Genomic DNA, 27,998 nt, shown 5'->3' on the forward strand with positions numbered 1-27,998 from the left:
AATCGGATAAAAATTGCGACCTCTGTCGTATGAACAAAAATGCAAATAGATAACAACGACATACGGACAGAGATATGATCAGACGGACGGACAGCCAGGGCTAGATCGACTCAACGGATGATTCTGAATCGATCCATATATTAAACTTGGACTCGAGGACAACTAGTTGTGCTATTCACCATCTCACACAAATCAATTTTATTATACTCTGAACACGTATGAATTTATTACATTATTATCGGCATTGACGATGTACAAACTCGAAATTTTTTCTCACAAATGCCGCTAAAACCCTCAAAACACGTCAAATCGGGTCAACATTCCCCCCGATCTTGTCGCAATATACAATATATATAAGAAAAAACCCGACGGCGATCACAAAAAAACACCTGTAAAAAATTACATTTTTTTTCATATAATTATGATTGATGGCAACACTTTTTCAATAAAACAACAAATAACACGAACAAAGAAGAAGAAATAAAGCAAGAATGTGTAATAAATATGCGGCAAATTCCAATAAAATCGATTACTATATGCCGATAATAGTGTCTTTTTTGCATGCAAATTTGGCGACACAAAATGTCATCTGATTTTTTCCAAAATCTAATAGCGTTCATCTTTGTCCAACAAAGACTACTCTAAGCCAAATTTCATGAAAATCGGATAAAAATTGCGACCTCTGTCGTATGAACAAAAATGCAAATAGATAACAACGACATACGGACAGAGATATGATCAGACGGACGGACAGCCAGGGCTAGATCGACTCAACGGATGATTCTGAATCGATCCATATATTAAACTTGGACTCGAGGACAACTAGTTGTGCTATTCACCATCTCACACAAATCAATTTTATTATACTCTGAACACGTATGAATTTATTACATTATTATCGGCATTGACGATGTACAAACTCGAAATTTTTTCTCACAAATGCCGCTAAAACCCTCAAAACACGTCAAATCGGGTCAACATTCCCCCCGATCTTGTCGCAATATACAATATATATAAGAAAAAACCCGACGGCGATCACAAAAAAACACCTGTAAAAAATTACATTTTTTTTCATATAATTATGATTGATGGCAACACTTTTTCAATAAAACAACAAATAACACGAACAAAGAAGAAGAAATAAAGCAAGAATGTGTAATAAATATGCGGCAAATTCCAATAAAATCGATTACTATATGCCGATAATAGTGTCTTTTTTGCATGCAAATTTGGCGACACAAAATGTCATCTGATTTTTTCCAAAATCTAATAGCGTTCATCTTTGTCCAACAAAGACTACTCTAAGCCAAATTTCATGAAAATCGGATAAAAATTGCGACCTCTGTCGTATGAACAAAAATGCAAATAGATAACAACGACATACGGACAGAGATATGATCAGACGGACGGACAGCCAGGGCTAGATCGACTCAACGGATGATTCTGAATCGATCCATATATTAAACTTGGACTCGAGGACAACTAGTTGTGCTATTCACCATCTCACACAAATCAATTTTATTATACTCTGAACACGTATGAATTTATTACATTATTATCGGCATTGACGATGTACAAACTCGAAATTTTTTCTCACAAATGCCGCTAAAACCCTCAAAACACGTCAAATCGGGTCAACATTCCCCCCGATCTTGTCGCAATATACAATATATATAAGAAAAAACCCGACGGCGATCACAAAAAAACACCTGTAAAAAATTACATTTTTTTTCATATAATTATGATTGATGGCAACACTTTTTCAATAAAACAACAAATAACACGAACAAAGAAGAAGAAATAAAGCAAGAATGTGTAATAAATATGCGGCAAATTCCAATAAAATCGATTACTATATGCCGATAATAGTGTCTTTTTTGCATGCAAATTTGGCGACACAAAATGTCATCTGATTTTTTCCAAAATCTAATAGCGTTCATCTTTGTCCAACAAAGACTACTCTAAGCCAAATTTCATGAAAATCGGATAAAAATTGCGACCTCTGTCGTATGAACAAAAATGCAAATAGATAACAACGACATACGGACAGAGATATGATCAGACGGACGGACAGCCAGGGCTAGATCGACTCAACGGATGATTCTGAATCGATCCATATATTAAACTTGGACTCGAGGACAACTAGTTGTGCTATTCACCATCTCACACAAATCAATTTTATTATACTCTGAACACGTATGAATTTATTACATTATTATCGGCATTGACGATGTACAAACTCGAAATTTTTTCTCACAAATGCCGCTAAAACCCTCAAAACACGTCAAATCGGGTCAACATTCCCCCCGATCTTGTCGCAATATACAATATATATAAGAAAAAACCCGACGGCGATCACAAAAAAACACCTGTAAAAAATTACATTTTTTTTCATATAATTATGATTGATGGCAACACTTTTTCAATAAAACAACAAATAACACGAACAAAGAAGAAGAAATAAAGCAAGAATGTGTAATAAATATGCGGCAAATTCCAATAAAATCGATTACTATATGCCGATAATAGTGTCTTTTTTGCATGCAAATTTGGCGACACAAAATGTCATCTGATTTTTTCCAAAATCTAATAGCGTTCATCTTTGTCCAACAAAGACTACTCTAAGCCAAATTTCATGAAAATCGGATAAAAATTGCGACCTCTGTCGTATGAACAAAAATGCAAATAGATAACAACGACATACGGACAGAGATATGATCAGACGGACGGACAGCCAGGGCTAGATCGACTCAACGGATGATTCTGAATCGATCCATATATTAAACTTGGACTCGAGGACAACTAGTTGTGCTATTCACCATCTCACACAAATCAATTTTATTATACTCTGAACACGTATGAATTTATTACATTATTATCGGCATTGACGATGTACAAACTCGAAATTTTTTCTCACAAATGCCGCTAAAACCCTCAAAACACGTCAAATCGGGTCAACATTCCCCCCGATCTTGTCGCAATATACAATATATATAAGAAAAAACCCGACGGCGATCACAAAAAAACACCTGTAAAAAATTACATTTTTTTTCATATAATTATGATTGATGGCAACACTTTTTCAATAAAACAACAAATAACACGAACAAAGAAGAAGAAATAAAGCAAGAATGTGTAATAAATATGCGGCAAATTCCAATAAAATCGATTACTATATGCCGATAATAGTGTCTTTTTTGCATGCAAATTTGGCGACACAAAATGTCATCTGATTTTTTCCAAAATCTAATAGCGTTCATCTTTGTCCAACAAAGACTACTCTAAGCCAAATTTCATGAAAATCGGATAAAAATTGCGACCTCTGTCGTATGAACAAAAATGCAAATAGATAACAACGACATACGGACAGAGATATGATCAGACGGACGGACAGCCAGGGCTAGATCGACTCAACGGATGATTCTGAATCGATCCATATATTAAACTTGGACTCGAGGACAACTAGTTGTGCTATTCACCATCTCACACAAATCAATTTTATTATACTCTGAACACGTATGAATTTATTACATTATTATCGGCATTGACGATGTACAAACTCGAAATTTTTTCTCACAAATGCCGCTAAAACCCTCAAAACACGTCAAATCGGGTCAACATTCCCCCCGATCTTGTCGCAATATACAATATATATAAGAAAAAACCCGACGGCGATCACAAAAAAACACCTGTAAAAAATTACATTTTTTTTCATATAATTATGATTGATGGCAACACTTTTTCAATAAAACAACAAATAACACGAACAAAGAAGAAGAAATAAAGCAAGAATGTGTAATAAATATGCGGCAAATTCCAATAAAATCGATTACTATATGCCGATAATAGTGTCTTTTTTGCATGCAAATTTGGCGACACAAAATGTCATCTGATTTTTTCCAAAATCTAATAGCGTTCATCTTTGTCCAACAAAGACTACTCTAAGCCAAATTTCATGAAAATCGGATAAAAATTGCGACCTCTGTCGTATGAACAAAAATGCAAATAGATAACAACGACATACGGACAGAGATATGATCAGACGGACGGACAGCCAGGGCTAGATCGACTCAACGGATGATTCTGAATCGATCCATATATTAAACTTGGACTCGAGGACAACTAGTTGTGCTATTCACCATCTCACACAAATCAATTTTATTATACTCTGAACACGTATGAATTTATTACATTATTATCGGCATTGACGATGTACAAACTCGAAATTTTTTCTCACAAATGCCGCTAAAACCCTCAAAACACGTCAAATCGGGTCAACATTCCCCCCGATCTTGTCGCAATATACAATATATATAAGAAAAAACCCGACGGCGATCACAAAAAAACACCTGTAAAAAATTACATTTTTTTTCATATAATTATGATTGATGGCAACACTTTTTCAATAAAACAACAAATAACACGAACAAAGAAGAAGAAATAAAGCAAGAATGTGTAATAAATATGCGGCAAATTCCAATAAAATCGATTACTATATGCCGATAATAGTGTCTTTTTTGCATGCAAATTTGGCGACACAAAATGTCATCTGATTTTTTCCAAAATCTAATAGCGTTCATCTTTGTCCAACAAAGACTACTCTAAGCCAAATTTCATGAAAATCGGATAAAAATTGCGACCTCTGTCGTATGAACAAAAATGCAAATAGATAACAACGACATACGGACAGAGATATGATCAGACGGACGGACAGCCAGGGCTAGATCGACTCAACGGATGATTCTGAATCGATCCATATATTAAACTTGGACTCGAGGACAACTAGTTGTGCTATTCACCATCTCACACAAATCAATTTTATTATACTCTGAACACGTATGAATTTATTACATTATTATCGGCATTGACGATGTACAAACTCGAAATTTTTTCTCACAAATGCCGCTAAAACCCTCAAAACACGTCAAATCGGGTCAACATTCCCCCCGATCTTGTCGCAATATACAATATATATAAGAAAAAACCCGACGGCGATCACAAAAAAACACCTGTAAAAAATTACATTTTTTTTCATATAATTATGATTGATGGCAACACTTTTTCAATAAAACAACAAATAACACGAACAAAGAAGAAGAAATAAAGCAAGAATGTGTAATAAATATGCGGCAAATTCCAATAAAATCGATTACTATATGCCGATAATAGTGTCTTTTTTGCATGCAAATTTGGCGACACAAAATGTCATCTGATTTTTTCCAAAATCTAATAGCGTTCATCTTTGTCCAACAAAGACTACTCTAAGCCAAATTTCATGAAAATCGGATAAAAATTGCGACCTCTGTCGTATGAACAAAAATGCAAATAGATAACAACGACATACGGACAGAGATATGATCAGACGGACGGACAGCCAGGGCTAGATCGACTCAACGGATGATTCTGAATCGATCCATATATTAAACTTGGACTCGAGGACAACTAGTTGTGCTATTCACCATCTCACACAAATCAATTTTATTATACTCTGAACACGTATGAATTTATTACATTATTATCGGCATTGACGATGTACAAACTCGAAATTTTTTCTCACAAATGCCGCTAAAACCCTCAAAACACGTCAAATCGGGTCAACATTCCCCCCGATCTTGTCGCAATATACAATATATATAAGAAAAAACCCGACGGCGATCACAAAAAAACACCTGTAAAAAATTACATTTTTTTTCATATAATTATGATTGATGGCAACACTTTTTCAATAAAACAACAAATAACACGAACAAAGAAGAAGAAATAAAGCAAGAATGTGTAATAAATATGCGGCAAATTCCAATAAAATCGATTACTATATGCCGATAATAGTGTCTTTTTTGCATGCAAATTTGGCGACACAAAATGTCATCTGATTTTTTCCAAAATCTAATAGCGTTCATCTTTGTCCAACAAAGACTACTCTAAGCCAAATTTCATGAAAATCGGATAAAAATTGCGACCTCTGTCGTATGAACAAAAATGCAAATAGATAACAACGACATACGGACAGAGATATGATCAGACGGACGGACAGCCAGGGCTAGATCGACTCAACGGATGATTCTGAATCGATCCATATATTAAACTTGGACTCGAGGACAACTAGTTGTGCTATTCACCATCTCACACAAATCAATTTTATTATACTCTGAACACGTATGAATTTATTACATTATTATCGGCATTGACGATGTACAAACTCGAAATTTTTTCTCACAAATGCCGCTAAAACCCTCAAAACACGTCAAATCGGGTCAACATTCCCCCCGATCTTGTCGCAATATACAATATATATAAGAAAAAACCCGACGGCGATTGTTTAGATAGTGTTCACACGCTGCAGCTTTTAGCAAAATGGGAATGAAAATTGCCAAAATTGTCATAGACCTTTTATTGTTTTCAGTTGCAAAAATAGTGGAATGTGTTCAAGTCGTCGTAGGTATTTAGCTGTGTAAAAAGGCAAAGAAAAGGAGGTAAAACAGAAGCATTTTGCAGTGACGGGCCGGACGGCCCGTCACTGCAAAATGCTTCTGTTTTACCTCCTTTTCTTTGTCAGGGGTCCCCGGCCCCAGCTCCAACCTATCTCTCTCTACTTACTCCTCTCCTACTCCTACACACCTCTCCCTCCTACTCTTCTATATTTGCCCTTTCTAACATTTTTTGCTCTTGCCTTGCTACTTTCCTGTTGTTTGCTACTATTTTGCCTACATTTCTGGTCTGTTGCCTATTTTTCTTGGAATCCTAATTTACCCCTAAGCGACGCCTTTCGCTTCGACCAACCAAGCACAACTTCAACAGAACTGTGCCTAATATGCCTCAAACACTACACTATCACCCACTTTGGGACAGCAATTTCAACAGAATTTGCTATTTCCCACCCTAAAGCCTAACTACTAAACTCTAACCACTTTGAACAGCAATTTCAACAGAACTCGCTTATTCCTAAACCAGATTAGCCCTTCATAGAATTTACCGCATCACCACAGTCACCAATCGACAGAATGGCAGACTGCAAGCGAGTCAAACTCTATGCACTACTCCCGTTGGAATAGCACTTCAACAGAACACTATTACCAATGGGTGTACATTGCAACGTTTTCAAATCGTATATATACAAAACTTTTAAGAAAAAAACATGCGAGAATTATTGTCGTCGAAAGTAACATCAACAAGTGGCGCTTTTTATCCTTAACCAATGATCACAAACACATTTAGGAAAGACTTGAAATCAACCCGTGGTTAAATTATTTTTCTGCACCTGCTTTTAATTCAAGTGATTTTCTATCTTTTAGTACTGTCTACATACTTTTAGGCTTTTCAAAATAAATGTGAAAGCTCTTTTTAGAGCGTTGTGAAAGAAGCTTTGCCTAATATAGACAACTTTAACATGGCTTCACAGAGTTGTGCAATTGGCCAGTGGTTCAAAGCATTGTGAAGGCAGCTTTGCTTAATATAGACAACTTTAACATAACTTAGCGCAGCGATGTGGTAGGCTAGTGTTTTGATCATCGGTCGCTGAAGGCTGGGGACGAGAGTTCGAATCTTGAGTATTCGTTTTACATTTTCAAACTTAACTTTTTTATGAATTTAGTTTTTTTAATTACCCAGCAAAAAGAATTGGAAGTTGTTCCACAAACATTTCTTTTAAAGAGCATCTCGGAATCCTCCATCAAGTTTTCCATTTCCGATGAAGCTATTTATACCAGTCTTGAAAAATACGCTATTTGCCAATTAAATATCGCAAGAAAGAGTAGAAAATCAACTAAAGACTTTTACACTGCCATGGATGTTCGTTTGGGATGGTTTCGCAAATTACTACCATTTTTATATTTTATTAGGTTTAAATTGACTAATACCTTTCTAAGAAAATATATGCCGAATATAACAATAAAAACGATGTACAAAATAAAAAACAATCTTTTGAAAAAATATTTGATAAACAAAAATTGTAACTGGTGAGAATTGTACCTGTGTTCTTTAGTATTCCATCCATACTAATATAGAACATCTCGAAAAGTAGTTACAATATTAGGCCTTGGTGTCATGCTACGTTCATATCACAAACGTTCGAATTGACTTTTCGACGCTTCGTGTTCAATGGCGCTTGTGGGGTAAAACGGTCTGTTATGGTGCCAACATACACATGTTCAACCCCCCTCGCACAGTTGCTTCAAATCGCTTTTTGGAAATAATTCTGCAAATGCAAAACGGATAAATATATCAACATAATTTTTTCTTTGTCTGAAAGCTGAGCTGTTTCCTCTTGTTTTGTTTTTCCTTTTTTGTAAAACTCTCCAAAACGTTTGGGTGTGTGTGCGAATATCTTTTATAGTTTGCGAGATATGGCCCCCAATTTATGTTTTTTGCAAAAATTTAACAATGGGACGTCTTAATTTCGAATCTAGAAGGTGCGTTTTTGGGTGGATCCTTGTTTTCTTTTCTTACCTGAATCTCCTACGCGTTATAGAAGAAATGGTTAAAAATACACCGTAATAAAAATATTACGACCAATAGTATAATGTTACTTATTACGTAAGTTTTATGGCGATATCGATTGGGAAAAAACGTTCAACATTCTCGAAATTGATTGCCAAATATGAGGGATACTCTCATAGCTTTTGGGTCCTTTATTCCTCACAATATTACAAATTAACAATAACTTTGGAATGACGCTAACATTTGGGTGAAAATACATTGAGGGAAAAAGTAGTGCAACACCAAGGCAACATATTTTTTTGCGAAACGTAAACTCCCTTAGAGATTTTATAGAATAGGGAAACTAAAAACAAAGAAATTTTGATAGTTTAATATGTATGTATAACGCTTAATGATGGAGAGTACATGTTTTGTCTTCATTCCATTATATTTAACTATGATTTTTACATTGAGAATTCAATTATTTTTCATCATCAATAAAAGCTTTTATATCCTGATCTAGTAAAAAGTGTGTTTACACATGGGAACATTTATTTACAGATTCTATTTAAATTTTTTGTTCATTTTACATGGTACATATATCTTGTTGTATACTTTAACACTTACATCTATATTGCCAATGAATATTACAAAGAAAAATTACTTATCTATTATTTCTAGCATACAAGAGTAACAAAAATCAAATAAAAAACATTCTCACGAAATCTTGCCATTTTTACCATACAAAGGAAAATGGCACAAAACACTACTAAATTAAGAAACAAATTAAATATTCGTACCAAAAATAATAAAACTTTTTTGGTTGATAAATAAATTAAAACTTTTTTAACTTAAGGAACCTATGGTATACATTAGCAATAGTTTCTACAACTAAGCAGAATACTTCGGATCCTTCACCTCACTTAATGCCTGATCCTATTGTGGGAGCGGGTCTATAGCTGCATCGGCTGGTGTTATTGAACATTAGACTAGTTGTCGTCAGAGTGCCACGCTCATGGCGACTACTTCGACCGGTGATAAGCTCTCGCACTGTTTTACGATATTTATCGGAGAGCACACAATAGAGGAAGAAATTCGCAGCAGCATTAAGGGCAGCCAAAAAATTGAAGACATTACCCAAAACAATTTGGAGATTTACGTCTAATTCTGGGTTTTGTATTTTTACAATCAAATAAGCAGCCCATGGTAATTGGAATAGAATGAAGCATACAACTACAGCAATAAGGGTGATGGTAACTCGGTTTTCCTGCGACACCGAAGGCGTGAAGGGTTTGTCCTTTATAGAATATAATTAATTTAAAAGCGAAAAAGTTTAACATTTCTGGCATACCTTAGGTCGTCTCATACTGCTGGCATTGGTCATTTTGCCTCGCAATGTGTTGGATTTCCTGACCATTACGACTAGAAAACAATTGAATGTGGCTAACACACCCAGAGGTACAATAACGTACACAATCAACGATACGTAGGACCATATACTGTCATAGACATCATTTTCACCCAACACTCCAGCACCATGGCTATAGTATGTGACCTAAAACATTGAAGACTTTAGCCAAACTCAATATTTGGTGATCCCCACCATTGTTTCCACTCACATTTTTACAAGTCTCATTCACATCAGAGTTTGTTAAGCCCATTGTGACCAATTCATTTCGATTAGATACATCATTTTGTAGTGGGGGAGCAGATAAAGATGCTTGTGATGGCGGAATGTTCAATATAGATGTAAAGTCTAACAAAATTATACAAAAGAAGAATAAATGTCAATTGTAATATTTTATTTATTTATTTTTATTTTTTTTTTTTTTTGACTCACCTTCTATTTGGTTCTCTTGGAAACCTTGCTTTAAACGTTGCAAACTATCTTCTTCAAATGTGGTAGGGAAATCACTACCACTTCCTTCCATAGGATTAAATGACCCATACGTATTTTCTATATAGGTTGTCCTCTCATCCGACAAAATCCACTGACATGGTCTTCCTTCATCATTTAACAAACGATATTCCATAGTAGCCTTATGTTCGAAGAATGTACTCAATGTGGATAACATGCAAAATACCGCCACTCCTTAAAATGGTCATTGAAAAGTAAACGAATCAATAACATATGTTGAAAGGATATGTGAAATCACTTAGAACATTAGAAGAGTTTTGTGAGTACAATAACATACATGTAAGAATGTAATGGATAAAAAGTAGGGTGACCAAGCAAACATTGGTTAACCGAATGCAGTTACAAAAGCCAAAACGGGATGCTGAGAAAATAGTCATTTTGATTAATCGCTTTAACCGGCTTTTTAATTCACAAAACAATTCCCATAAAATGTCGATCTACTTTGTCATATGCTTCCTCCGATTGTCGAACCTATGTAGGAACGTATTGAACAAGCAACTGACTCATTAGAACACATTTTTACCAACTGGCACAGACATTTTTCGGCAAAATAAAAAACCGAAAACCGATTTTTAAAAAATTGGGAATCTCGAATAAACAAAAAACAATTATTGGGACAACCTTATAAAAAAAATTGTTTTAGTTTTCTTTATAGACAACTTGCAGATACAACAGTATGTACGGCCGTAAGTTCGGTACGACCGAATCTGAAATATTCATCACCATGGATAAATTATAGAATGCCAGGTTGGTGTAATGAAACCAACTGCCTCAGTTTCTGGATCTAAATATGAGAACCATTTTTGTTGGATTTCTTGAGAAATCTTAAATATCTTGTCTAGATATTTAAGATTTCTCAAGTAATGAAACCAACTGCCTCAGTTTGTGGATCTAAATATGAGAACCATTTTTGTTGGATTTCTTGAGAAATCTTAAATATCTTGTCTAGGCGTTAAGAAAATCGAATGATATAACGCCTTTTAGATCAGATCTAAATTGTGTAGATTTGTAACGCAATACTCAAAGTAAAATCGTAAAATGGCAGCCATTTCAAAATATGCACCAATATAGAACATATTTAGCAAACGTCATTGATTAAAAAATACTATAAAATTTAAAATTGTAGGCATATCGGACAAAAATGACAGCTTTTATGTACTCAACAAGTCAATTCGTAAGATCGGGTTATATGGCAGCTATACCAGAATAGGGACCGATAATTCTATTTGTGGCTGCTGTATTTCAAACTTTAGGCGAATCTATTAAGAATTATGGCTTCTATATTTTTAAGAAGTCAAATCAGGACATTCGCAGTTTTTATATGATTTTCCTGACAAAAATTACAGCTTTTATGTACTCAACAAATCAATTCCTGAAATTGGGTTATATGGGAGCTATACCAGAATAGGGACCGATACATTCCACATTGGGTACTTCTATTTGAGGCTGCTGTATTTCAATCTTTAGGCGAATCTATTAACAATTATGGCTTCTATACTTTTAAGAAGTCAAATCAGGACATTCGCAATTTTTATATGACTTTCCTGAAGTTCGAAATCTAGAGTTATTTCAAGGTCACACATATGTGTGCCGAATGTGATGCATATCGGTTCATGTTTTTGTTTATCATCCAAATAGATTGATCTCCTGGTTTGACTTCTTGGGTTTCTAGAAACCGCAATTTTTATGCGATTTGGTTGAAATTAGAAATCTAAAGATATTTAGGTCCACAAAAAACTGTGTCTAATTTGGTTTTTATCGGACCATTTCTTGGTAAAGCCTCCACAATGACCGATCTGCTAAGGTGAGGGGCTTTCAGAGGAAACTATTATATTTGATTTATGGTGGGGGTATTTAAGATAAGGCCGGACTTGAAGCTGTATACACTTGTTTGTTCATGACATTTAAGTAAGCATAAAGTAATGAAATATACAAAACTTTTCCACATTTGGCAAAATTATCAAATTAGTTTGCATGAACTTAAAGAAAGTCGAATCTTCTATAGACATTTTCGTTGACATTTTTCTGAAGGTAAATGCATTTGGTCCTGTGATCACGAGTATCCAAAATTTACATCCCATATTGAGTGGAGGACTTCAAAATCAATATCCAAAAACATTTAATAAATATAAATTCTGTCGTCTACGATATTTACATGGTTAAAAATGAGTGGGAATATTGCAATGCAACTGAATGAATGTATTTTCCAATGTATTCTCAATCATTCACGGTTCATTGTGATGAGTTGTGGGCATATCACATATTCTTGTGTTTATTATGGGAGTGTCCATTTAATCAGCCGTTGCCTCTATTGGAATGGAATGCAGGCTTCTATAGGGATAATATTTTTAATGCAGGTCTTTGCAGATAATATTACTAATAACGAAATTAAAAAAATGCTGCAAAAACATCTAAAGATATGTACCATGTTCGGCTTTCGCTAGTTTTTACGGTAACTTTTTGGACAAATTAATTTCAAAAGACGAAAATTTACCAAATCAATACGTTGCTCTTTTGTCGTTAGATAGGGCATTTTTCGAAGTCGTTTAGCGGGAAAAACTCATTTAGCTTTAAGCTTTTTTGCATAACGCTTTTAGCGACTTTTAGCCTTTTTTATTTTCGATATTGTCCAATATATCGCACATATGATCTGTTTATGAGTAAAAACAGCTGCTAATTGTACTAGCTCCGTTCTGCTGCCTCTTGGAATATTTTATTGAATAAAATGTTCAGTAAAAACCTGCAACATCTGTATATCTCCGATGTGTCATATATTTCATTACTAGGAGGGGATAATTCACCTCAGAACGCTAAAAATAAAAAGATTATTAATCGTGCATAAAAATAAAATAGTTTCACTTGAAAGAGCATATGAATTGTTGCCTTTACATAATTGTAATGAATTTCAGACCGCGTTCACTAAAGAAAAATGTCCCAAAACGAAGGTGTCTTTCAAGCCTAGAATACGAGCCTACAAACGGCTATCTGAAGTAACTTTCTACTTCAAGTGATGGTATGGACAGATAAATCACATATGAAGCAACAAAGGCTAAAAAATTATATTTCCTTATTTCGCAACGCACAGACTGTCTAATAGACCAGAAGCCACTCCGATGGTTCATTTAAGCCCCTTTCAAGTGGCTTAGAATATAAATTGGGAGATCGGTATATCGTAACCAAGTATATAGTTATTAAATTCTGTAGAGCCCTAATTTATCAAAATATTTACCTATTTTCGATTGATCTTCGGCACAATCATGAAGATTAACCGAAAGCGTTATATATGGCGACTATATCGTCGTCATTGTATCTTATATGTATTTATGAAAAAGAGTATATACCCTTTTCTATAAAAATAATAAAAATTACGGTCTTCTAGTCGTATGGGACTAAAATATAGAATTCCGGATTCATATATATTGGCCATCTGGATTCAAATTCTATCAAATTCATAGATATTGTCTTTACACTACATATATTGCAATGGAATTATAAATATGATGCTATGTTTAATTATAAACTATTTTACACTTGTACATTAAAGATTGTTCTAACCCTGATTTACTTGCCATTTGTTCAACAAATATCTGACCCCCTTTCCGTCTTTTTTTTTTGTGTTCATATTCTTACCAGCAATAACTTTCTTTGCCAACGATTCAGTACAGAAAGTTTGACGCTTCAAAGGATATCGTATCGCAATAAATCGTTCGATAGTAAAGCACACTGCTATGTAAATTGATATATAGGCTATAAATAAACAATCAAGTTGACATCATTTGGCAATACCAGTGATATGCATCATGTGTTCCACGCATCATCCAGCATTTATCAAATAGGGCAGTACACAATTGTAGCATTATTGAAACAAATGTCATCAATCGACCAACATCGACAGCAATAGGATTGTGCAATATCCAATACAAAGTTCCAGAAGAAACAGTTGAAAAAATTAGTAAAAAAAATTAATAATCCCTATTGAAAGGCCAACATATAACTTCAATATATTTTCTAAAACTGTTTAATTGACAACTCACCGCAGGCATCACACATCCACATAAATGTTCCAAAGAGCTCCCAATAGATCTTTACATGTAGGTGCATATACTGATAATGTTGAAAGGATAGCAATAAGCCCATGGTCAAGAAGAAGATATCCGTTATTGCCAAAGCAGTTAAATAAATATTTGTGGTACATCTCATGCGTTTTCTAAAATAAAACATTGAAACAAATAAGAGTACACAGAAAAATTATCACGAAAATTCTTCAAATTAAAATTCTAATTGAGTTTTAAAAAATATTCAATTAAAAATATAATTTATTTAACAAATTTTTAATTGAAACAAAAATCAATCACAAAAATTTGTTGTACCAATTAAATTTTTGATTGACTTTGGTAATTGATACTATCATTTCGGTGATTGAAGACATTTTAATTAAAAATGGATTGGATCAATTAATTTCGAGATTGAAGATAAAAAATATTGAAATTGAGTCCTGACAAATAAATTTCCTGACAAATAAAAGTGTGCATTCAGATAAATTATACTTACAAAATATTATTTTAAGAAAATACAAGTAAGCCTGAATCCAGTTTTGCACCTACATTACATTAAAATCAAATGTTTTAGTATTTAGCCCATAGTTCTTTGTTTCTAATTACGGCATTAGCTCGTTTGATACTCTCTTTAGTTTTTTATTATATCTTTTGGTTTCTAGTTACGGTTTTAGCTCGTCTCTATACTTTCTTCTAAGTTTTTATACCCTTCACCACTACTGTGGTACAGGGTATAATAAGTTTGTGCATTTGTATGTAACGCCAAGAAATAGTGGTCTAGACCCATCTTTTAGTATACCGATCGGCTTAGAATTAAATTCTGAGTCGATTTAGCGATGTCCGTCTGTCTGTCTGCCTGTCTGTCCGTCCGTCTGTCTGTATATGTAATTTTGTGCACAAAGTCCATCGCGATTTAAGTCCGATCGTCCTCAAATTTGGCATAGGGCCGTTTCATGGGACAGAGACAATCGCTATTGGTTTTGGAAAAAATCGGTTCAGATTTCGATATAGCTGCCATATATATTTATCCCCGATGTGGTCATAGTTAGCGTGTTTATCAACCGATTTTCTTGAAATACCGTACATCCAAATATTTTATGAATCTCGAAAATCTTGCTAAATATCAGCCAAATCGGTTCAGATTTAGATATAGCTCCCATATATATCTTTCGTCCGATTTAGACTCATATGACCACAGAGGCCAAAGTTTACTACCTATCTTCGTGAAATTTTGCACAGAGGGTAGAATTGACATTCTACCAATGCTTGGTAAATTTGATTGAAATCGGTTCAAATTTAGATATAGCTTCCATATATATCTTTCGTCCGATTTGAACTTATATGGCCACAAAAGCCAGAGTTTTGCCGTGATTTGCTTCAAATTTTGCACAAGGGGTACGTTTAATAGTATCGTTAAGTGTGTCAAATTTTGTTAACATCGGTTCAGATTTAGATATAGCTCACATATATATCTTTCGCCCGATTTGGACTTGTATGGTCTCAAAAGCCAGAGTTTTGCCCTGACTTACTTCAAATTTTGCACAAGCGGTACTTTTAACGATACTATTGTATGTGCCAAATATGGTCAAAATCGATTCAGATTTAGATATAGCTCCTATATATATATTTCGTCCGATTTTAACTTATATGGCCTCGAAATCCAGGGGTTTGTCGTGATTTGCTTCAAATTTCGCACAAGGATTACGTTTATTAGCATAGGTAATTGTGGCAAATTTGGTTGAAATCGGTTCAGATTTAGATATGACTCCCATATATATCTCCCGTCCGATTTACACTCATATGACCAGGGGGCCAAAGTTATACTCCCATTTACGTGAAATTTCGCATAGATAACAGAATTAATATTCTAACTATGCATGTCAAATTTAGTCAAAATTGGTTCAGATTGTATATAGCTCCCATATATACGTACACCAGAGTTGGGGAAATATGGTAGACTGTTTCATACATTAGACCCATTTTCAATGTGATTTTCCTCCAATTGACTGGATAGTTTCCAAAGGGAATACAAATATGGCCAAAATTTGATTTCCCCATATCTTAGCCATATCCTACACACTGCAATGTCAAATTTCCACAGAACGGATGAGTTTTAAATAAGGCTCCAAGTCGCCCAACTAGACCAAATAATATATCACAACCCACAGTTGACCACATACCTTGGTGAGATCTAACCAATATCCTTGTAAAATCGCCACTGCTGAGTAGCAAAAATTGTAAATATTACTCTAATTGTCCTATATCTCGAATACATATGTATCGCCTGAAAAATCATAAATCTCTTTTGTACAATTGCATTAAAATTTCTCTCGCTTCATATTTCCCGTTTTTTTTTTACTAATATTGTGTTTCATACCAGGGCGTTAGCCGATTTAAATTTTAATTCTAGAGTTTTTGTAGAAGCACAAAATATTGTTTCCATTAAAAGTATTTGTATCTGGAAATGCTAATCTTTATATACCTCCCAGCAAATTCGAAGTAGTTGAGTTGGTAACACAAATGTTTGTGTACATAGTGGTGAAGGGTATAATATAGTCGGCTCCGCACGACTTTAGACTTTACTTACTTGTTTTATTATATCTTTTGGAATGTCTGACTTCGCTACTTTTGGTGCTCTTTGGTGTGTGGTGGCAATTCGAACATTTGAAAACTTTTCTCCGACAACCATTTCCTTGCTATTTTGTAAGTATGCTTGGGTTTGTCATCTTGTTAAAAACCAACTTACTCCTCAAGGTAGGCACAAACATCCACAACTAGCTACGTACGTCCGCTCGTCTGTTGAAATCACGCTAACTTCCGAATGAAACAATCTATCGGCTTGAAACTTGGTACAAGTAGTTGTTATTGATGTAGGGCGGATGGTATTGCAAATGGGCCATATCTGACCACTTTTACGTATAGCCCCATATAAGCCGACCCCCAGATTAGGCTTGTGGAGCCTCTTAGAGAAGCAAATTTCATCCGATTCAGTTGAAATTTTGTATGTTGTGTTAGTACATGTCCACTAACAACCATGCAAAAATTAGTCTATATTGGTCCATAGTTATATATAGCCCCCATATAAACCGATCCCCAGATTTGATCTCCGCAGCCTCTTAAAGGAGCAAATTTCATCCGAATAGTTTGAAATTTGGTACGCTGTATTTGTTTATGGCCGATAACAACCATACCAAAATTTGTCCATATTGGTCTTTAGTTATATATAGCCCCCAGATAAACCGAACCCCACATTTCTCTTCTGGCTCTCTAATTATCGCGCAAAATTTCATATCGGATTCATTAGCGTAACTACACAATTTTCCTAGGAGGGGCTATAGCCCCTGACGTTATAGATTCAATTAATGTTTTGTTTTATAAAAATAAATAATAAGGCAAAAAATTGGGAGTTGTTATAAAGGCGCAACTTCCAAAAATGTCCTCACAAAGAAGTTAATTATTTTAACTACACAGGTTGTGTTTTAATTCAATTTTTATAACACGTTTTTGTTTATATTTTTAATGGGTATTTTTTGTTTTTGTATTTAGGATAAAAAAGTAAGAATTAATAAAACGATACAAATTATTTAAATTATGTCGACAAAATGCTAATTCCATTCTAGAAAAAATGCGAATTTTAGGTCAAACGTTCCCATTTCCCATTATTTATTTGGGAAAATATCGCAAATTTTAATTCACACTGAATTCGGATCACACCTTAAGAAGTGATGCAAATTCAGTGCAACGGTTGTTGAAATGTTAGGCATCCGATCTATGAGATGTCCATCTTAAATTCATCGCTTCTGCGCCAATTTTGCACCACTTCCGAACACAAAAAGAACAGTTCCATTACTTTTTAGCGATTCGTTTTTTGCAGCGTTATTAAGATATTCATTTATGAATGAATAGTTTTAATATCAATTACTACTTTTTTAATTAAATCGACTAAAACTATGACTAAACAAAATAATAAAGGTGCTTTAGTTATTAAACTAAACATAAATTTAGGAACTTAATAATTCACTTATATCAAACTAAATCAATATATTGACATCGGCAACTGCTGTCATGAAAGTCTTCAGCGGAACTTTGTGCGGTTGTATTTACTTGTTTAATATTATATAAAAGCAATAGAAAACGTAAATAGGTTTTCAAATCCTGGGGGGGCTAACATTTTTATGGGGGTCTAAGCCCCCTCCCCAGAGGCCTTCTTACGCTTATGATCGGATATAATTATTTATAGACTCCCCTACATATACCGGTCACGAATTGAATTATATAGGTATTTAATGTGCCTTTTTTGTCCAACATACACCCCTATGGACTAAATTACAATTTAGAAGACGATGTTAAGAAGTTTTATGATACCTTGCCATCGGCAAGTGTTACCATAGCCCAAGAAATTGTGGACTTCAGCCTTTAGTAGAAGTTTCTACGCAACCCATGGTGGAGGATACATAAGATTTGGCCTGGCCGAACTTACGACCGTATTACTCGCTTATAAACTTTCCCATTGGTTTTTATTTGCAATTACATTTATGTGGGCGTTTGTATAGTTAATGAGAACACGGCGTAAATTTGTTGAAAGTCAGCCGAAATAGAGTGTATAAAAATGCTTGCTGTTAGCTTCTACAGAATTATAAACACAAATAAATGGCGTCCTTTTTCACCGACAAAAAATAATAAAGAATTCTATATTACGACCATCTTCTTTTAATAGAAAAATATATTAAATGGTTGCAATGAAAATGTTATGGTACATGGTCTCCACAAACCAGCTCCAATCACGATATTATGCACTTCGAATATGATTTTGATACTGTGTGTACTACTCGAATAAATTCCTTAAACGTAAGAAATCCTAGTAAGGTTCTAAAGCTTAGACCGAGCTGAAAATAAATACCGAAATAAATATCTATGCATGTTCTTGACCATAAAATTCTAAAACTAAGATCTTCGGAAAAAACATTTAGCTAAAGGTGGGTACTATCATATTACTTCAATGTCTTGCCGAAATCTGAACGGTTTTAATTAAGTAACCGCGAAAAGCGAACTTTGTACTGGGTTTAATATTGCAAACTCTACACATATTCCTTAGATAACTATTGCCCCCACCTAGATGTTAAAGCTTAATGCTATGGTCACACTGGGCAACATTTTGACAGAAATCGAAAAAGAATCCGTCGCCACAGCCAAACCTGGAATCATTTTGAGCTCATATTGATATATAACATCATGGCAGGGTTATTTTCCAAAAACCGTATCCAGATATATGGAAAATGTTTCTGGAAAAATGTTTGATACACATTTTGGTCAAATATTTGCGTAGTGTGGCCATAGCCTAAGTATGGAAAAAACTTACCTTGTCAAAACATAAACGCTTACAGAGTTTCCCAAAACACCAATAACAAAAATACATGGCACCAATATCCGTTGCACCACGTGCCGCACTTCCTCTACAGTCTTAACAGTTATGTGAACCATGATGACTGTGAAAATGTTCTTGGCCCTCTTACGATAATTAATTAGGTTTATTGTTCTACAGTTAGTTGTTGGAAATTCCTTAAGGATTGAAGCTCTTCCTTGGCAGAGGAAAAACAGAGTTATCGAATAACATTAATGATGCTTTTGTAGCAATTGTCTTCTTTTTTAGAGTATACTTCCGTTTGACAATATAATAATGCTCCATATACAATGGGTATTAATTTTAATTTAACTTGCCATTAATATTTTGTTGTTCAGGCTTCTCAATCCGCGACCATAAAAATGGTCTTTGAATATTATTCTGAACACATTAAAAGCGTCTTTCAGTTACATCTGTTTGATGTTTGTTTTAAATTTAGCTGTCCGGTAATTTGAATATTTGCTTTCGGATACCAATTGCAATTGCATATGGTAGTTATTTGTCGATTTTTCTTTTTTAGCAGTTGGTATACATATAAAATCTTAACATTGAAATTATTTGAGTGCTTTGGATCTTATTCCAAGTATGCCCAGTTCAGCTCTAATATATTTGATTTTTCATTATATGTCTTCTTAATGAGCTGCAAAAAATAAAAGGAGAAATAGGTTAAAACATCATTAAAAATTAATCGCTGCCGTTTATTGTTTCTTATCGCAGCTAATGTTTATATGCTTAAAAATATAGCCCCATAAAAGGTTATTGATTTTTTTCATAAGAAAAGCTGCAAGTTTTATGGCCCGTTTTAGTTTATTGTCTTAGTTGAATTCCAAATGTCCTGTATTATGTTTATAGGTAGTCCAGTAAACAAATCATATTATTATTTACTTTTCCGAATTGTAAACAAAAAAAACAATAATATTTTTATTTAAGCTTTGGACTCAATGAGTTTTCTTTGTGTCAATGTTTATTACCTTTGCTGTACAGCAAAGGATGTTGCTTTCCGAATGGGAAATCAAAATTGCCAGAGAGCAATAGACTTTGTCGATTTAATTCTTCATGGAGAATACCATACTATAGGAAAATTTCAAAGGGAAATAATTATTTTTATATATCATAAATGTTAAAACACCTATATAGAAAAAAATACGCCACTTTGTATAATATACTATTTGATCTTACTATCAACACTACCAGACTTGTTTTTTAATACCATTGGGTTTATGTAGACTTAATAGAGAGGAGCATTACTTCTGTGGGCAAACGGTAGAGCGAATTTTAGCTTAATGGTGAATATTGAGTTGGAGTTTAGCCGCTAAAATCAAAAATAAATCTGCAAAAACAGAATAATATTATATCTTTCTTGCTGCAAATTTTATTACAACTCGATGAGGAATAATGCAAAGCAACAATTAAAGTTTATTTACTTCAAAATGAATTATTAAGAAAAGTATACTGTGCAAACATATTATGTTTACCCTAATCATATATTTGTTAGGCCCAAATAGTTAATTCCTTTCATTATTTTTTAAATGAATCTTTTAATAAATTTTTAATTCACTCCGCTCTCTTATTAAGCTTGATCAATTTGTATTGATGCCACAAGAAGAATACACAACTAAATCTGTAAATTCCATAATGTTTAGACTTACATATTTCAAATTTTTTTGGGGAGCCTCGTTAATGCAAGCATTTATCAACAACAAAATATGTCTCTCAAGTAGAGCACCATTTGCTCTCATTTGATTCTCTCACTGGGTTATGTTGATTTCTTTCTTTCTTTCAATGAAATTTCGAAATTAATATGTGTTTGCATTCAGACACATTATATTTAAGAAAATGAGATGTCGCAAACATAATATGTTCTAATATTAACATATACAGTGACACACACACACTCATTTTGCCATTCGAACATACACTGACGAAAAAAAACTGTTTTTCATATGTTTCGGTGTAAAAATTATATGTTTAGAACGCAAATTTTCAGCACATTATTATTAAGTGCAAGCATATAATGTTCATAAACTAGTAGAACATGTTTTGGACATATATGTTACAACATATTATGTTTGGGACCTTACATTTTCTTAAATATAATATCTCTGGATTCAAACATATAAAGTTTGGAAATTTTTTTAAAACATATATATGTTTAGAAACGTCAGAGAGAACAAAATACAAATATAGATATGTAAATTTAATTACAACAAAAGTGTAGGTTGCTGCTGATTGCTTATCGACTTACATTTTTTTTTTTAATAAATTACAAACATACAAGCTTATTTCTATTCTAACACAATTATATTTAATATTTTTTTGCAAGCAAACAAATGTTAAAAAACTGGAATTAACTATTTGGAGCCTTAAACAAAGATATGCTTAGGGTGAAACATAACATTCTTGCAAAGCGCAAACATTTTTTTGTTTGAACAAATTCTGAAAATAGATATGCTAGAAGCAGAATATGTTTGGGAGTATATGCTGTAGAGGCGATTTTTTGAGGGTGTTGATTCAACCTGGCTATGTTGGCACCGGAATATGTTAAGAAAGCAAACAAATGTTAAGAAACTGGAATTAACAATTTGGAACCTTAAACAAAGATATGCTTAGGGTGAAACATAACATGTTTGCAAAGCGAAAACATTTTTTTGTTTGACCAAATTCTGAAAATAGATATGCTAGAAGCAGAATATGTTGGGAGTATATGTTGGAGAGGCGATTTTTTGAGGGTGTTGATTCAACCTGGCTATGTTGGCACCGGAATAAAACGTCTTAGTAAATTGAGACGTTCTTTTCCATAAAAACGTATATTTAAACATTTATGATACGAACGTAATATGACACAAAGGCATAACATTTTAACTACTTCTCGAGATGTTCTCTATTAAACTGAGACGTTTCTTTTCCATAGTAAACTGAGACGTTCTTTTCCATAAAAACATATATTTAAACATTAATGATACAAACGTAATATGACACAAAGACATAACATTTTAACTACTTCTCGAGATGTTCTCTATTATTATGAATTAAAAGAACGAAGCTTCAAGTCACACTGTGCAACAAATGTTTATCAAATTGTCGCACATTATTTTTATTTTGTTGTTTTCAGCGTATAGTTTTTCTATTTAAATTCCACAAAATTTCATGTAATTTGTAAAACCTTCTCTAAAAACTTCCATAGAAGTAAAAAAGTCAAATGGCACATGTTAAAATCTCCGCTGGGGTAAATTTTTATACCCATCACAACTGCTGTGGTACAGAGTATAATAAGTTTGTGTATGTAACGCCAAGAAGGAACTGTCTGAGACCCATCGTTTAGTGTACCGATCGTTTTAGAATTAACCTCTAATGGCCCATTTTTTTTGCCATCTGATTAAATGTTCAATGTTAACGACACAAAAGCAAGAGAACTAAGCAAGAACTAAGCCTCTTGAATAGTTTCAAATAAGTTTTGTTTTATTTTGCCCATTTTTGTTATCTTACGGTGTGTTTTACTAAAAGCTTCCTTATTAAATGAAGCCCGCTTGGGCATTAGAGGGTTCAATTCTAAGACGATTTAGCGATGTCCGTCTGTCTGTTCATGTATTTTTGTGTGAAAATTACAGCTCGCAGTTTAGACCCGATTGTCCTCAAATTTGGTATAGGGTCCTATTTTGGCTCAAAAACAATCGCTATTGAATTTGGAAAAAACGGTGCCTTATATAGTTATCACCGATCTGGTCATAGTTGGCGTGTTTATCAACCGATCGTCTTCAAATCCGAATATTTGGTGAGTCTCGGAAAACTTGCTAAATGTCATTCAAATCGGTTCAGATTTAGATATAGCTCCCATTTATATCTTTCGCCCGATATACACTTATATGGTCCCAGAAGCCAGAGTTTTTCCCCGATTTGCTTTAAATTTTGCACAGAGAGTACTATTGGTAGTGCCATTAATTGTGACAACTTTAGTTGAAATCGGTTCAGATTTAGATATAGCTCCCATATATATCTTTCGCCCAATTTACTCTGATATGATCACAGAGGCCAAAGTTTTACTCCGATTAACATGAGGGACTAGAATTAACATCATAGCTATGCATGCAAAATTTTGTTGAAATCAGTTCAGATTTACATGTAGCTTCCATATATACCTTTCGCCAGGCCAACTTTTGCCTTTATTTCTTAAAACTTTGCACAAAGAGTACATTTTATGGTATTGTCAAGTATGCCAAACTTGGTAGACATCGGTTCAGATTAATATAGCTCCCATATATATCTTTCGGCCGATTTAGATTCATAGGACCACCGGACGCCTAAGTTTCATTTCGATTTACTTAAAATTATGCACTGAGAGTAGAATTAACATTTTAGCAATGTGTGCCAAATTTAGTTCAAGTTGGTTAGTAGTTTTATATAGCTCTCATATATATGTACGCTTGATTTGGGGAAATATGGTAGAAATTTCCATATTTTACACCCATTTTGAACGGGATTTTACTTAGATTGATTTTATTTCACACATAGAAAATTTATCATTCTACTTAGCTGTGTCAAAATTCATTCATAAAGATTTAGAATCGGATAAGACTTAGATAAGGCTCCTACTTGTGTAAATGTCACTCGATGTGGTCAAATATTGTCACAAACCCCACAGATTACGCACTATCATGGCGTGATTTAGCCCATATCCTTGAAAAATTGCCACTATTGAGTAGTGAAAATATGATTAAAGATACTGCAATTAAAAAATTTTTTCGATCAATTAATTTCGTGATTGAAGCCGTAAGCCGCTGCCGTTTGAGGCAAAAATGTAGTGTCAACCGCCACCGACAAAAATGGGCCAGCTTCATTCTCTGACCATCTCTGCTTCTCGTAATCGTTTGAATAATGGGGGTAAAAATCTACAGTTTTTAGATTTCAAATCGAGGCGATATTTCATCATTTTCTTGCACACATACACGAGATGTTTATGATTCGTCAAAAACTCAAACAAAAATTGTCCTATATTTGAACGATTTTTTGCTTCGTAGTCAAGATGCAAAAAGACAACAAATTTAAAGACAATTTCATTAAATTTAAAAAATTTTTCTGAATTATTAAAGTCAAGTTTACCTTAGCCCATAAATTTTTTCTTTCATGTTAAGATACCCATGTTTAAGTCAAATCACTTAATTATAAGGACAATGCGACTTCATTGAAAAGTTTATCGACTTTTGGACAAGGAAAATAACTTTATTTTAGAGAAATGCGTCTTCTATGCTAAGCAAAATTTGTATTCGTATTTTAAAGACATGAAATCTTTGACCTCACGACAATATTTTGATTCATGTGTTGGGTATTTAAGATTCGGTCCGACCGAACTTACTGCTGTATATACTTATTCAAGGCATAAAGCACTGCAACGGATCCGAAAACGGAGTGCTTCGGATAGTACCGGAAAGGGTTTCGCACAGTGGTCACGGTTGTGTAAAATCAAAAGGTACGCGCTAATACTTAACCAATACACTACGGCCGAAATCGCGATTTTAGCGGAAAAATGTCAGATTTCAAGTTTATGTTTTTCAATTTTTCTATATGGTGTTTTGTACCCAACATATTGATAATACAAAATTAAAATAAATTGTTACTGTTACAGCCCTGTTTATACAATAATAGTAAAGCAACGGCTGACGCTATGAAGTATGGATTAAGTCCTTCGTATGCGTGGATTCGAATTTAGAGTTTGTTTAAAAAATTTTAAACAAGCTAAATATGAAAAAGTGGCAAGTTCGAGGAACAGATGAGAAAAAAGACTTGGCAGAAAATAAACAGGAAAGTTAAAAACATTTTTCGCTTCAAATGGGTTTCATGTCGAAAATCAATAGCTAATGAAAGCGGTAACAGCAATGGCAGTACAGCCATTTTCGAATTCGAAATTTATCATAAAATGTTTCGTGCTCATTACATTAAAACTAGTAAAATATTTTTCATAGAATACAAATGGCACCAGATGTGTGCCTCAATAGATAAAATATTAGTGAATTCATGACAAAAAATTGAGGTTTCAGTTGAAACCGTAGGTTGCTTTGTAAAAAAATCAACTGAGGACCAAAAAAGGAATTATAAAAAAAGATCGAGCCCGACGCTCGAAAGGATTCAAGAGTGCAAAGCATACATGACATTTATCTCAGAGCTATGATGAACGTTGACCCATATATTTCTTGTTTGCTCGGAGGTCATTAAACTTTATGAAATGCCTGAGTTACCACCAAAACTATTAATACCTCTAAAGAAACCTCCAGCTACAATTATATTTCTGATTCTAGCTTAAAGTCGTTAAATATTTTAGGAATATACTATGATTCCAACTTAAACAATTACAAAATCGTTAAACTTTCGTGCACTATTTATGTCATATATTATGATTTCAATCAAAATCAATTGGTAAATTGGTGAAAGGTATTACAAAATTCATGACAAGAACTACAAATATTATATTCATTTATCGTACTTTCCAACTTAAATAATTACAAAATCGTTGAACTTTCGTGCACTATTTAATCAGTCTTTTATCATAATATAGACATTTTTGGATGACATTATTTATGAATTCAACTTTATAACCACTAAAATAGCCATCATTAAACTGCATACAAATGACACATGTATATCACTTTCGACTTTCCCGCTACTTATAATCACGAATTAATTAAAACGAAATTAATATCCTTTTTGGGCACTTTTACATGGGTGAAGGCTATAGAAATTCAATTCGACGTAACGTATTCAATGAAAAATAAATCCAAATGTCATCACATTGGATAAACCACTTGAACCCGCAAACGAACACCAGATACGTATGTACGCCGGCTGATGTCTGTTCGATACCAAAGACCAAACTGTAAATGCTGAAAAGACAGATAAAGCAGCAGGAAGCACACAGAAACAGATCAATAAAAATAAAACCAGACACTGTAAATAAGGAACAAAATAAAGGGTTCAATCTACGTCCTACGTATATATTTGCCGGCAGGAGTTATGTTTAATTGTTATTCAATATATGGTTGTATGTGGACGGACTTGTGTGCATACAGCCATGTAATGGCCAACCTTTTCTGTGTTTATTAAAGTTGTTTTTGCGACATGCTTTTCTCTACCATTGCCACCAGTTGCTAGTGAAATGTTTGGCTTGCGTTTCCCTTTAGCCTCCTGACAGTTGGATTGTGTTATCTGTAAAGGTTAGGTTAGGTGTAGAGGCACTATTTGGGCTCACTTAGAATATTCAGTCCATTGTGGTACCACAGGTTATAAATGTCTCTCTTATCATGGAGTTTTGCCCGATGTTTAGCTCGACCTCTTTGTTATGGACGAGTCCGAAGAGCGTTTCACATTACAGTGAAACGGCTTTGAGAAGTATAACCAGCGTAACAATTGACGTAGCTATCCCCATCCAGAAAAATGAGTTTGTATATCTTTATGTTTTCAAAATAGCTCCAGATGATTGTGGTCCAAAATATATCAAAAAGTCGAATATATTAAGCACATTTGATAATGAATCTTTACGTTCATTCCTATTGACAACGTTATTCGGAATTTAGGATATAGTTTCATAATAATTGCTTTGAAAAAGTCAAACATATTTGGAAATCTCAATTTACATGAAGCTGATGTTTATGCATGCACAGAAAAAACATGTTTGGACATGTTTACCGCATCCATATATAATGCTTATCTAGAGAATGTAATTGTCGCGAAAACCATGTATTTTATCATTGCGAAAGTAGTTTCTAGACGAGAAAAATTGTGCTGGCAATAAGCATTTAAATGATTCTCAAATGCCCCAAACCTGTCCTATTATTTAAATTATAGTATTTGAAACCATTACATGGCCGGGAAAATCATGTACCTGTTTTTCTTGACCAACCATTTTTTTTACGTTTTTGAAGGATAAAAGTTTTTTATCAGTTACGAATAGATGTGTCCAGTACCATTACAGGGTTGTAAAATCCATGTACATTTTTATTTTGAAGGATGCAAGTTTTTTATCAGTTACGTATAATATATTTCTATAATATATAATTTATTTTTATTTGCAGTTCATGATGTCTACATTTGACGAGAGCACGACGTAAATATGGAATGATTCTTATTGTTGAAATTGAACCAAAATATAGTGCATAAAAATAGGTGATGTTTGCTTGCACGACATTATAAATACAAATAAACAAGGAATTCATCCTTTTGT

The 27,998-nt window shown here is 33.8% G+C and overlaps 1 protein-coding gene and 1 long non-coding RNA gene across 4 annotated transcripts in view; one reads left to right on the forward strand and one right to left on the reverse strand.

Moving 5' to 3' along the window:
- Positions 1–8,920: 8,920 nt before the first annotated feature.
- Proc-R (Proctolin receptor) overlaps positions 8,921–27,998 on the reverse strand; it is a 40,740-nt gene continuing 21,662 nt past the window's right edge. For 2 of the 3 annotated variants that reach the window (XM_075300245.1, XM_075300246.1), the window contains exons 2-8: positions 19,748–20,429; positions 14,368–14,540; positions 13,964–14,080; positions 10,256–10,507; positions 10,035–10,171; positions 9,767–9,970; positions 8,921–9,712 (exon numbers count right to left, since the gene is read on the reverse strand). In XM_075300245.1, the coding sequence (XP_075156360.1) occupies positions 9,335–9,712; positions 9,767–9,970; positions 10,035–10,171; positions 10,256–10,507; positions 13,964–14,080; positions 14,368–14,540; positions 19,748–19,869 (1,383 nt within the window). In that variant the 5' untranslated portion in view covers positions 19,870–20,429 and the 3' untranslated portion in view covers positions 8,921–9,334. The remainder of the gene's footprint in view (positions 9,713–9,766; positions 9,971–10,034; positions 10,172–10,255; positions 10,508–13,963; positions 14,081–14,367; positions 14,541–19,747; positions 20,430–27,998) is intronic. The other variant, XM_075300247.1, reaches the window with a different exon arrangement.
- Positions 14,175–27,989, forward strand: LOC142229665 (uncharacterized). The gene is made up of 2 exons (XR_012720454.1): positions 14,175–14,424; positions 27,850–27,989. It is a non-coding gene; the product is annotated as an uncharacterized LOC142229665 (long non-coding RNA).

This window comes from Haematobia irritans, chromosome 3 (assembly GCF_050003625.1).
Source record: "Haematobia irritans isolate KBUSLIRL chromosome 3, ASM5000362v1, whole genome shotgun sequence".
Lineage (NCBI taxonomy): Eukaryota > Metazoa > Arthropoda > Insecta > Diptera > Muscidae > Haematobia > Haematobia irritans.